This window comes from Bos indicus x Bos taurus, chromosome 13, assembly GCF_003369695.1.
Source record: "Bos indicus x Bos taurus breed Angus x Brahman F1 hybrid chromosome 13, Bos_hybrid_MaternalHap_v2.0, whole genome shotgun sequence".
In the NCBI taxonomy this organism is placed as follows: Eukaryota; Metazoa; Chordata; class Mammalia; order Artiodactyla; family Bovidae; genus Bos; species Bos indicus x Bos taurus.
Genome location: NC_040088.1, coordinates 81,070,944 through 81,083,672, shown reverse-complemented (window position 1 = coordinate 81,083,672; position 12,729 = coordinate 81,070,944). Strand labels below are relative to the sequence as shown.

The 12,729-nt window shown below is 42.1% G+C and overlaps 1 protein-coding gene across 8 annotated transcripts in view; it reads left to right on the top strand.

The window, feature by feature from the left end:
• Window positions 1-12,729, top strand: part of PLCB4 (phospholipase C beta 4) — a 480,675-nt gene that overhangs the window by 455,920 nt on the left and 12,026 nt on the right. For all 8 annotated transcript variants that reach the window (XM_027560320.1, XM_027560321.1, XM_027560322.1 and 5 more), the window contains 4 exons: window positions 472-587; window positions 1,890-1,965; window positions 3,845-4,020; window positions 7,338-7,439. In XM_027560320.1, coding sequence (XP_027416121.1) covers window positions 472-587; window positions 1,890-1,965; window positions 3,845-4,020; window positions 7,338-7,439 — 470 coding nt within the window. The remainder of the gene's footprint in view (window positions 1-471; window positions 588-1,889; window positions 1,966-3,844; window positions 4,021-7,337; window positions 7,440-12,729) is intronic.

Sequence of the window (12,729 nt, the reverse complement as noted above, 5' to 3'; positions counted from 1 at the left end):
GTGGATGGTGAGGGAATTCCCTGGTGGTCCAGAGGTTAAGACTGAGCACTTTCACCAAAGCAGAGCATGGGTTCCATCCCTGGTCAGGGGACTAAGATCCCACATGGTACGGACAAAGAAGAAAAAGAAAAACAAGATGGATGGGTGGAGTTCTATGGAGCCATCTACGTGCAGAGGAAAGAACTTTGGGGTGATTGGTGCTGCCCAGCAGCGGGCAGGGCTGCCTTTTGAGGTAGGCATGTTCATTGGACTGAGGCTGGAGACCCCCTTGTTAGCGAGGCCTTATGGGGACACAAGAAACTCTCAGGTTGCCTGGGAGGTTGGAAGTCTTTCCAGCTCCCAGACTCAGTTACTTCCTGATTTTCAAACCGAGACTCCACAGGTACTGGTGAAAATTATGCCAGCCCAACGTGGACTAAAGTTTATCAGCCTCACTGCAAGTCTGACTTGTAACTACAAATTCTTCTGCAGGAGCACAGTACCATGCAGAAACTCCATTGCACTCAAGTTGACAAGATTGTGGCACAGTACGACAAGGAGAAATTGACTCACGAGAAAATCCTAGAGAAGGCAATGAAGAAGAAAGGGTAAAGGCTGTTGATTTCCTTCTGGAGCATTTTTGCCTTTTTATGTTTTGTCTTTTCCCACAGTTTAGCTGCCTGTTTAGGCCAAGGAAGAACTTAGTCTTAACTGTGTTTTCATCATTAAAAATGATTTCAGAAAATAAGAGACTTACTAAGCTAAAGGGAGTGACTGAAGTGGAAAGAGGAGCTTTGTTCAAGTTCTACAGGTGTTGGTTAATAAAATAATAACTGTGTCTTTCATGAGTTTTCCATGTAAGTACCTTTAAGGTTAATGGGGAGAGAAGGAAAGACAAAGTTGGGAAATTCCAGAAAGCATTTTGCATCACCAGGTAATAAATAATAAGGTTGATGTACTCAAGGGGGAAAAGTCCAGTTTTGTTGTTTAATATTTCAAGAATCTTTAGCTTATGCCAACAGCTAAAACTGTTGAATAAAACCTGCCATTGCATTTACTTTGAAAGAGTTTATCTAGAATTCAGCTAGGGAGATGTTTCTGTGTAGCTGAATTCTAGATAAACTCTTTCAAAGAGTTTCTGTGATGTTGCAAGCTAACTGAATAACAGAGTAGGGAAAAACACATGCAGTGCCAGGCATGGAGAAGTGATCAGTTGGATGTTTAGAATGTGTCTCTCAGAGGCACTCTCCATTAATAACAGGATGAAGCATTCTGACTTAGGCTGTAATAAATCAGAGCACACATGCTGAAGACAGATGCTCAGGGCCTGCTCTGGTTTCAGCAATGATGCGGATATTCCAAAAGGAAAAAATAATCACTGAAATAGGCAGTAATGCTTTCTGGGCAATTGCCTAGTATATATTTCCTACTCACAATGGAGTAAGAAGCAAAAATTACCCCGTAGTGCCAAGAAATGCTATTTTTCTCCCTTGCTGGCATGTGTCAAAGACAAAAATCTGGCTTTATAACCAAAGTAGAAGAATTGAAAATTCACTTCAAGGCTGAAGTCCTGTTTTTCAGTTCTCATCATAAATAGTATATTATTGAATAAATGAAAAATAGCTTGAAGAACAGCAGGAACCAAAATGGAAACTGACAACAAATCCTTTACAACGAAATAATTGTTAGGTCTGAAATGGCTGTTTGTGTAGTGGTTGAATTCAGTAATCACGATACAGAGATTTTGTAAGGTGTGCATCTATTACTAGAAGAACTGAGGTTGCCCAGTGAGCTGTGGCGTCCCAAGTGTGATGAACTAATTGTCTTCATCAGAAGGCTTTGGAGCAAAGGCCTCTGGGAGCAGGAAGATATCTCATGCTTGGCATGCATTTGCGGTTTTCCATTTTCAGGGGAAGTAATTGTCTTGAAATGAAGAAAGAAACAGAAATTAAAATTCAGACGCTGACATCAGATCACAAATCTAAGGTAAGAAAATGCCTATTTTTACAGCAACAACTTGGTAATTTGTTTTGAAGCTGCACCCAGTTTTAATCAGAAATAACAGTACCCTGGGGTTGGTCTGGGCCCACTGCGTTAGAGAAGAGTCATGTCATGGAACACCTTTCCTTCATTGTAGACATATACTCCCAATGTCTATGTCGTCTGCCTCAGAGGCATCAGGAAAACAATAAATGGATTAAAAGGAAATGTTGTGTAGAATATAGAAGTACTTCCTTATAGAGGTGACATTGAACGTATGACAGAAAACCACCCATCCGGAGGGTTCAGTAACTCTTATTTCAATATTTATTTTTTAGTCAATAATTTAATTTTCCGTTCTAACCTTGCTGTGGAAGTTTAGGGATGGGGAAAATTCTGGAGCTAAGATTCTAGGAGATGAGCCTAATCACTCATATTACCCCCCTACAAAACACAAGAAAATAGGCGTTTAGGGGACATGAACTGTGATTACAGACGTCTTGAAGAACTGAGCACCATGTTGCAGTCAAGAACATGAATATCCTATGATAATAGTCATAAAAGAAAAAGAACTGTTAAAGACAAGGTTTCCAACTATAGCTTTTGGTCAAACCAGCCAGTGTCCTCGGTGTACCTGAAGCTCCGTCATCCAGCGAGCGTCGCTGCCGCGCACCTGAGCCAGCCAGGCGTTCCAAACGGAAGTTCTCCGCGGAGCTGTGTATTTGCGTCTATTCTGCCTTGCAGCCTAAAGAGGTCTAAAGAGTCTAAAGCTGCATATTTTTGAGAGCTGTTCCCTACTCTCTTTTTTCCTCCTCTTAACTAGAATGTTTGAGAATTAATGACTATGTGATACTCCATCATTTTTAGACACTTTGTGTAAATACAAAAGTAGAAACCTTGGTTACTGTATCAATTGCTTTTGCTGAATGAAACACCACCCCAAAATTTAGTGGCTTAAGACAAGTGCTGCTGCTGCTAAGTCGCTTCAGTCCGACTCTGTGCGACCCTATAGACGGCAGCCCACCAGGCTCCCCCATCCCTGGGATTCTCCAGGCAAGAACCCTGGAGTGGGTTGCCATTTCCAACTACCGTGTATTAACTGACAGTTCAGTGGGTTAGAACTCAGACTATATGCCCCTGGACAGCTCTACTGAATCCATCTGGACTTGGGTGTGTCAGCAGTCGGCTGGGACTGGTGGCGTCTCTGAGGTCTCTGGTAGGAAGCTGGCGGCTGGTGGTTTTTAACTGTATGACCTCTCACTCTCCAGCAGGCTAGCACAGGCTTATCAGAGTTCCAAGAATAGAGAAAGGATAAGCACTTGCACAGCTTCTCTTTGCATCACATCTGCTGCAGTCTTACAGGCTAAAGCAAGTCACGGGTCAGCCAGACTCAACGAGCTGGAGAAATAGACTCTAGCACTTGATGAGCCGTAAAACCCACAGTGCGAAGAGCACAGCTACTCTCTGCAGGGGAAGACTGTCTACCCCAGCGTTTGCTAAGATGACACAATAAGTCATGACCCAGGAATAAGAGAACGTACAGCTCTCTATTCAGACCTGTGACCTTGTGGAAGTGAAGCTGGAAAAGCATGAGGAGATGAAGAGAATTCTCATCGAATCGGTAAAGGAGCCCAAGAACCAGACAAACCAGCGTATCGGCAACTTAGGCAGAGAAATGGGTCATGGTTAAATATCTAGAGCCAAAATGATTGCCCTGTTTTAAAAAGTGATGACTTCCTAGTTCCTGTTGGTTAGTACATATTTTTACTGGTTCTAACCAAGTAAATCAATGAGGGGGATCTGAAATGCACGGTTAATATTGTGCTTTTAGTTCCTCCCTGGAACTGTGAGAATTCCAGGTGACACCACCCCTTTCCCCACGCAGGTCAAGGAGATTGTGGCACAGCACACAAAGGAGTGGTCAGACATGATCAACACCCACAGTGCGGAGGAGCAGGAGATCCGGGACCTGCACCTCAGCCAGCAGTGCGAGCTGCTCAGAAAGCTCCTGATCAGCGCCCACGAGCAGCAGACCCAGCAGCTGAAACTGTCCCATGACAGGTGGGCAACTTAGCTCCAGAGGAAACTCCGTTTTTAAAACAACTAGTGTGTGTGTGTGTGTGTGTGTGTGTGTGTGTGTACGCACACGTGTCAGGGTAGTAAGGAAAATCAACTTCACATATAACATTGAGCTTTTTTGTATACTCTGTCACAGAGCTGATGTGGCAAGAGGAACTATAAGAAATGGCCTCGCCCATCAAAATGCTTCCAAGTGGTGGCAAGATATCATACTCCTACAACCAATTAAGTTACATTACAAGTAGCATACAATACAGACTAAAAATTATCACAGACTCTGCTGCCTCCGAGTGGTTCTGGAGGCTTCACAAGATGATAGGGCCAGATTTGGCTTTTAAGAAATGATCTGGAACCTCTTAGGAAGGAAAGACACAGAAGGAGATAAAGACCAAGCAGTTGAACTCCTAGAATGGTTGGTTCTGATGGCTCAGAGATACCTTCCTTTCCATTGTCAGGGTGTCTATAAATTTTAGAAAGGCAGGTCTGATCAAGAAATAGCAAAAAGTATCTGTGTATTTTTGCCTCTCCCCATTTCAGCACACTGAGTATCATGTTAAAGACACTGCAGATGGTGAGCTGGACTTTTTCCCCAGGCAGAAGACTGTTGATGTCAGTGGTGTCTTTTCGTCGCAGCTTGGTTGCAGCTTGTCCGTCTTCTTTAGGGCCGATTGTGTGCTGCAGTGGCGGTCTGTTGATACACACCAGAAAGTATACAACAGAAGCATTTTACAAACAAATCCAAAAAAAAAAACAACTTTAAACTTCTGAAATGAATTATGTAGGCACATTCCCAGATTCCAAACCTCATTATGGCGTGATACGCAACCATAAGAACGTGAAGTATTTTTGCCGTAGTTTCTGATTCTCTCATGAGCCAACTAAATGAAGTATGCATGCCATGCGGAGTTTCTTGTGGGCTCAAGTACCATACCATATCCCTTTTAAAGTATTCTGTTTATTTGTATAGGATTAAAAGTGCCTTTTCCCCCTTAGAAATGCTCTTGATTTAGTACACAGAAAATTCGGTTCATCATCTTCCCTTTGACCATTTCTACAATATCAGATTTTAGATGTCCACCCTTATTCGAAGATACTTTGAAGAATAAGGTACTCTCTTCTGATCTTTTATTGTAGTTGAATAAAGGAGAAAAAATTATCCCAAACAGTAGGCATTGTCCAAAAGAAAAAAAAAAGTAAATGAATTCTTGCATGACTTCGGAAGTCATTTGAAGGAAACATAACCTTATTACTAATTTACCTTAAAAAATAGATCCATGGCAGGAGTATTTTTCAAAGTAACAGCAGCACTGAAGCTTTTTGTTAAGTATTCTGTGGTCATGTTTCTTTGTCACCATCACAGCTCTTGTTCTCGGTTAAAAAATTCTTGCCTTCCTAACATTTGGCAACATTACTTGGTTATTGAGAAGTGCTTGTTGAATGAATGAATGAATGAAGAGATGGTCCATTTAATAACAAGGTACGAACAATTCTGAGAGGCAGTTTCTCGGGCCCAGGAGTTTCTGTGCATATCCAGCTTCTGTGTCCCTAAGTCCTCCGACTGGAGACCTCTCTGTTTCAGTTTTATCCATCGTTTTCCACAAAGTACAAACAGCACTTAACCTGCCCATTTCCGGGCGGTGCTCCAAGGAGATCACCATAGGTTCCAGAGAAGATTCTGTGTTAATACTTTCATGTTCAGATTCTAAGTGGTGTGCGTATGTGCTCATCAGTAGTCCAAAGAGATGAGTTTTGTGGTACACACACCCATTCACACTCGGTGATCAGTCACCTGTAAGCTCCCTGCCCCCGTTTCCTGTGTTTATTTGAAATCATTTGTCCCCTTCACACCCCTGGGCTGTCAGAATGCAAGACAGTCATTTGTGAGTGTTAGAACATCCTTTCTCTTCCAAGCAATCTGAGCCCCGCAAAAAAACATGGGACAAAGCTGGAAAATCCGTGTTTTCCTGACTGTAAGCGTTTGTCCCTGTGCATTCTTTGATTATTCTCATGCAGTACTTACTATTCCCCTTTGTCTTATTGTATATAGGCTTGTAAACATGATTGCCTGAGATATGTGTATATAACTTGGGATTTGTAGCTTTTATTTATTCAGAATGCATCTCGCATGTTGATGACTTAATGACAGTGTCCTACTCTGGGCAGCTGTATAGGCTCATCGTGTGGTTGGGGTTACGTTAGACACGCCTCGTGTCTCTTCTTCCCAGCCCAGCACTGACACTTCACAGTGAGTGCCCCGCGCCCCCAGGAGAATCATGCTTGTGGACTGGGGCTCCTGCCCTCCTTCTCACAGAATGCAAGACAACTTCATGATCTCAATAATGAGATAAAAAGTGAACCCAGTCCTCTTGTTACATATGAAATTTGTTTTTTGTTTATATTTTTAATTAGAGTTAAAAGTCTACAACGCAAAATTTACTATGTCAACTGTTTATAAGTGTGTAGCATAAGGTGTATTCACACTGTTGTAACCATCAGTCACTACCACCCAGCTCCAGGACTTTATCATCTTCCCCAACTGAAACTCTACCTACTGAACACTCACTCTCCACTCCCCTGGTGTCTTTTTCTCCCTTACAGTTTTACTGAGGTATAATGGATATACAGCACTGTATAATGTCAGCTGCTCAGCATACTGCTTTGGCCTACGTATATCATGAAATGATTACAATAAGTTTTGTGAACCTCCATCATCTCATACAGATACAAAATAAAAGGAAAAGTACTTTTTCTCATAATGAGAACTTGTAGTATTTACTGTCTTAACAACTTTCATGTTTATATCACATATGTCTTAGTCATGTTGTACATTACATCCGTAGTACTTATTTATCATATAATTGGAAGTTTGTTCCAGGTGGCTCAGTGGTAGAGAATCTACCTGCCAAACAGAAGTGAGTTCAATCTCTGGGTCAGGAAGATCCCCTGGAGAAGGAAGTGGCACCCATTTCAATAGTCTTGCCTAGGAAATCCCATGGACAGAGGATCCTAGTGGGCTACAGTCCATGAGGTCACAAAGAGTCAGGATACGACTTAGTGACTAAACAGGAAGTTTGTACTTTTTGACCTCCTTCATCCAATTTCCCTTCCCCTCAACCCTGCCTCTGGAAACCACAAATCTGATCTCTTTTTTTATAAGTTTGTTTGGTTGGTTTTCTTTCTTTTTTTAAGTATAATTGACCTACGAGACTGTGTTAGTTCCTGGTGTACAGCATAGTGATTCGATGTCTGTGCATTACAAAATGATCACTTCCTGGTTTTGTTTTTATTTTAATACACAGGGAAAGCAAAGAGATGCGAGCACACCAAGCTAAGATTTCTATGGAAAATAGCAAAGCCATCAGCCAAGATAAATCCATCAAGAATAAAGCAGAACGGGAAAGGTGAGTTGGAATGCTCACTGCAAGAATATAATACTGACTCCAGTGTACACACACACTCACATTTGAGACATTAAAAACCTTGTGAGTGCTGGCCTAGAATCCTGCTGTTATAACTGCTGGAAAGATATTATTGTTGCTATAAAACATCTTCTGATTGTTTACTACCACTAGTAAAACATATTTACATTCAATATATGTGTGCTCGTTTCCAAAATTGCATAAAATCTGGCGTAAACAAAACTGTATAAATTACGGCAAAATATCCTTCCCACATGACGCTTAGGTCACCCTGAAAGCATCCCATTTGCTCAGGTGCTAAGCCCGTCCTGAATGTGTTTGCAGTCTATAGGCCTTGTGCTGACCTTGACACTAGGGATCATCTCAAATCACCTCCCTCAGGTCTTCTGGTTTGTCCGTGTCTAAGAATGGGTGTTCTAGAAACAAAGACCAAGGTAGGACTTTGGGTCATGTGATTTGCTGAGGAAAGGATCTTCAGCAGGGCAGAGAGGAGGAAGCAGGAGGGGGCCAGGGCGGGGGCTAAGCAAGGCTAGGATCTCAGCTAGAGTTCCTCTGCAGCCTGACCCCAGCTCTGGAGTGTAAACGACCGTGATCTGCTCCTTTGAGCCTGGGACACGTGCCTCTTGTACGTCTGTGTTAATCAGTCTTTGGCCACATAGAATTGGGAGAGGTTTGTGTGACGTCCAGAGAAGAGCCGAGGTGCGAGTGCTTTAGCCAAAGCTGGTAAAGGGGACCTAAGAGGGCATCGCTGGTCATGGGCCCCAGAGAGGGAGTTAGCAGCACTCGATGCCCAGTGCACTTACCGCGTTTCAAGTTGGCAGAATATAAAGCGTATCACCATCTGGTGTATTTTTATGCTGAAGCTTTGTGGATTAAATATGGTTTAGAATTAACAGGCCAGCAGTGGGATTGGAATTCCACAGAAATTTGACCTGGAAAGAAATCACCTTTTCAACACTTTGGACAAGAAATTTCCCAATAAACATAGAGTGTCATTTGTTTCTCTTTAAGGAGATTATTACTCAATTTATTCAGTGCATCATATTGGCGTAGTTATCTTGTTATTGTTCAGTCACTGACTGGTATCTGACTGTTTGCAACCCCATGGAATGCAGCATACCAGCTTCCCCTGTCCTTCACTATCTCCCCAGTTTTGCTCAAATTCGTGTCCATGAAGTTGGTGATGCTATCTAACCATCTCATCCTCCGGTGCTCCTTTTGACTTAAATCGTTCCCATTTTCCAATGAGTCTTTCCAGTGAGTCAGGTCTTGTATCATGTGGCCAAAGAATTGGCACTTAAGCTTCAGCACCAGTCCTTCCAAATAATATGTAGGGTTGATTTCCTATAGGGTTGACTGGTTTGATCTCCTTGTACTCCAAAAGACTCTCATGAGTCTTCTTCAGCACCAAATTTGAAAGCATCGGTTCTTTGGCACTTAGCCTTCTTTATGATCCAGCTCTCACATCCGCACATCACTACTGGAAAAACCGCAGCTTTGACTCTACAGACCTTTGTCAGCAAAGTGATATCTCTGCTTTTTAATATGCTATCCACGTTTGTCATAGATTTCCTTCCAAGGAGCAAGTATGTTTTAATTTCATGGCTAAAATCACCATCCTCGGTGAATTTGGAGTGCAAGAAAAACCTGTCACTGCCTCTACTTTTTTCCCCTTCTATTTGCCATGAAGTGGTGGGACCAGATACCATGATCTTAGTTTGTTGAATGCTGAGTTTTAAGCCAGCTTTTTCACCCGTATCAAGAGACTCTGTAGTTGCTCATCATTTTCTGCCATTTGAGTGTTATCATCTACATATCTGAGGGTGTTGATATTTCTCCCAGCAATCTTGATTCCAGCTTGTGATTCATTCACCCTGGCATTTAGCATAGAAGTTAAATAAGCAGGGTGACAATATACAGCCTTGATGTACTCCTTTCCCAATTGTGAACCAGTCATTTCTTCCATGTGTGGTTCCATGTCTGTTGCTTCTTGATCCACATACCGGTTTCTCAGGAGGCAGGTAAGGTGGTCCAGTATTCCCATCTCTTGAAGAATTTTCTACAGTTTGTCGTTATCCACAGAGTCAAAGGCTTTAGCATAAGCAGAAGTAGATGTTTTTCTGGAATTCTCTTGCTTTCTCTATGATCCAAGAAATGTTAGAAATTTGATCTCCAGTTCCCCTGCCTTTTCTAAAACCAGCTTGTACATCTGGAAATTCTCAGTTCACATATTGCTGAAGCCTAGCTTGAAGGAATTTGAGCATTACCTTGCTAGCATGTGAAATAAGTGCAAGCGTGCGGTAGTTTGAACATTCTTCGACATTGCACTTTTTTGGGATTGGAATGAAAAATGATCTTTTCCAGTCTTATGGCCACTGCTGAGTTTTCCAAATTTGCTGGCATATTGAGTGCAGCACTTTAACAGCATCTTTAGGATTTGAAATAGTTCAGCTAGAATTCCATCACCTCCACTAGCTTTGTTCATAGTAAATCTTCCCAAGGCCCACTTGACTTCATGCTGCAGGATATCTGGCTCTAGCTGACTGATCACACAACCGTGGTTATCTGGGTCATTAAGACCTTTTTTGTATAGTTCCTCTGTGTATTGCTGCCACTCGTTCTTAATATCTTCTGCTTCTGTTAGGTCCATACCATTTCTGTCCTTTATTGTGCCCATCTTTGCATGAAATGTTCCCTTGATATCTCCAGTTTTCTTGAAGAGATCTCTAGTCTTTCCCGTTCTGTTGTTTTTCTCTGTTTCTTTGCATTGTTCATTTAAGAAGGCCTTCTTAACTCTCCTTGCTGTTTCTGGAACTCTGCATTCAGTTGAGTATGTCTTTCCCTTTCTCCCTTGCCTTTCACTTCTCTTCTTTCCTCAGCTATTTGTAAAGACTCCTCAGACAACCACTTTGCCTTCTTGCATTTCTTATTTTGGGGGATGGTGTTTTGTCATTTTCTTCTGTACAGTGTTACGAACTTCTGTCCATAGTTCTTCAAGCACTCTGTCTACCAGATCTAATCCCTTGAATCTATTCATCACCTCCACTGTACAATCATAAGGGATTTGATTTAGACACACCTGAATACTCAGTTGGTAAAGAATCCACCTGCAATGCAGGAGACCTTGGTTCGGTTCCTAGAAGGCTGTAGTTCAAAGCATTGCAAGAGTCAGACGTGACTGAACAACTAAGCAAGCAACCATATAGTAAAGTGAACTCTGCTTAATGCACTGTGGTCACCTGAATGGGAATGAAGTCCAAAATGGAGGAAATATATATATATGTATGTATGTATCACTGGCTGACTGACTCATTTTGGCTTCCCTGATAGCTCAGTTGGTAAAGAATCCACCGCCAATGCATGAGACCCTGGTTCAATTCCTGGGTCGGGAACATCCACTGGAGAAGGGATAGGCTACCCGCTCCAGTATTCTTGGGCTTCCCTTGTGGCTCAGCTGGTCGAGAATCTGCCTGCAATGGGGGAGACCTGGGTTCAATCCCTGGGTTGGGAAGATCCCCTGGAGAAGGGAAAGGTGATGCACTCCAGTATTCTGGCCTAGAGAATTCCATGGACTATATAGTCCATGGGGTAGCAAAGAGTTGGACACGACTGAGTGACTTTGACTTTCACTTTCATACCTAAACGGCCTAGTGGTTTTCCCTCCTTTCTTCAATTTAAGCCTGTATTTTGCAACAAGGAGCTCATAATCTGGGCCACAGTCAGCTCCAGGTCTTGTTTTTGCTGACTGTATAGAGCTTCTCCATGTTTGGCTGCAAAGAATAGAATCAATCTGATTTTGGTGTTGATCATTTGGTGATGTCCATATGTAGAGTCATTGCCTGCATTGTTGAAAAGGGGTATTTGCTATGACCAGTGTGTTCTCTTGACCAAACTCTGTTAGCCTTTGCCCTGCTTCATTTTATACTCCAAGGCCGAACTTGCCTGTTAATCCTGGTATCTCTTGAGTTCCTACTTTTGCATTTCAGTCCCCTATGATGAAAAGGACATCTTGTGTGTGTGTGTGTGTGTTAGTTCCAGAAAGTCTTGTGGGTCTTCCTGGAATTGGTCAACTTCAGCTTCTTCAGCATTAGTGGTTGGGGCATAGACTTGGATTACCATAACATTGAATGATTTGCCTTGAAAATGAACTGAGTTTATTCTGTCATTTTTGAGATTGCACACAAGTACTGCATTTCAGACTCGACTGTGAGGGCTACTCCATTTCTCCTAAGGGATTCTTGTCCACAGTAGTAGATGTAATGGCCATCTGAATTAAATTCACCCATTCCTGTCATTTTAGTTCACTGATTCCTAACATATTCAGTCTTGCCATATCCTGCTTGACCATGTCCAATTTACCTCCATTCATGGACCTAACATTCTAGGTTCCTATGAAATATTGTTCTTTATAGCATCAGGCTTTACTTTCACCACCAGAAACATCCACAACTGAATGTCATTTCCATTGAAGTACCATCCTCTGGACGTTATTCTCAGAAAAGGAACTTTGTTTAATGGCCTTGTATACATGGAAAGGACATCATCCACTTTAGCTCATAAACATAAAATATTCATGCCATGATAAAATCCTTGTTAAACTGTTTTAGACTGTTAAAACTTGAATGTAGAATTCAACCTGAAAATATACTAATTTTTAAATAGTTCTTTATCCTATTTTTTTCAAATATGTTGCAAAAGTGGATTTCAGTCCAGTTGAGGACAAATTGTCTTAAATTATGAGTTATTAATAACCAGACAATGTTTAATTTCATTTTCTTATTTCAACTCTACATACTTCTTTATTATAACTCTGTATCCAGTGGTTCAGTTCAGTTCAGTCACTCAGTCGTGTCCGGCTCTTTGTGACCCCATGAGTCGCAGCACACCAGGCCTCCCTGTCCATCACCAACTCCCGGAGTTCACTCAGACTCATGTCCATCGAGTTGGTGATGACTGGTTTGATCTCCTTGCTGTCCAAGGAATCTTCTCCAGCACACAGTTCGAAGGCATCAATTCTTTGGTGTTCTGCCTTCTTTACGGTCCAGCTCTCACAACCGTAACTGACTCCTGGGAAGACCATAGCCTTGACTAAACAGACCTTTGTCAGCAGAGTATTGTCTCTGCTTTTCAACACACCATCTAGGCTTGTCATAGCTTTCCTGCCAAGAAGCAATCTACTATCTTCCGATTTCATGGCTGCAGTCAACATCCTTAGTGATTTTAGAGCCAAGAAGAGGAAATCTGTCAGTTTCCACTTTTCCCCCTTCTATTT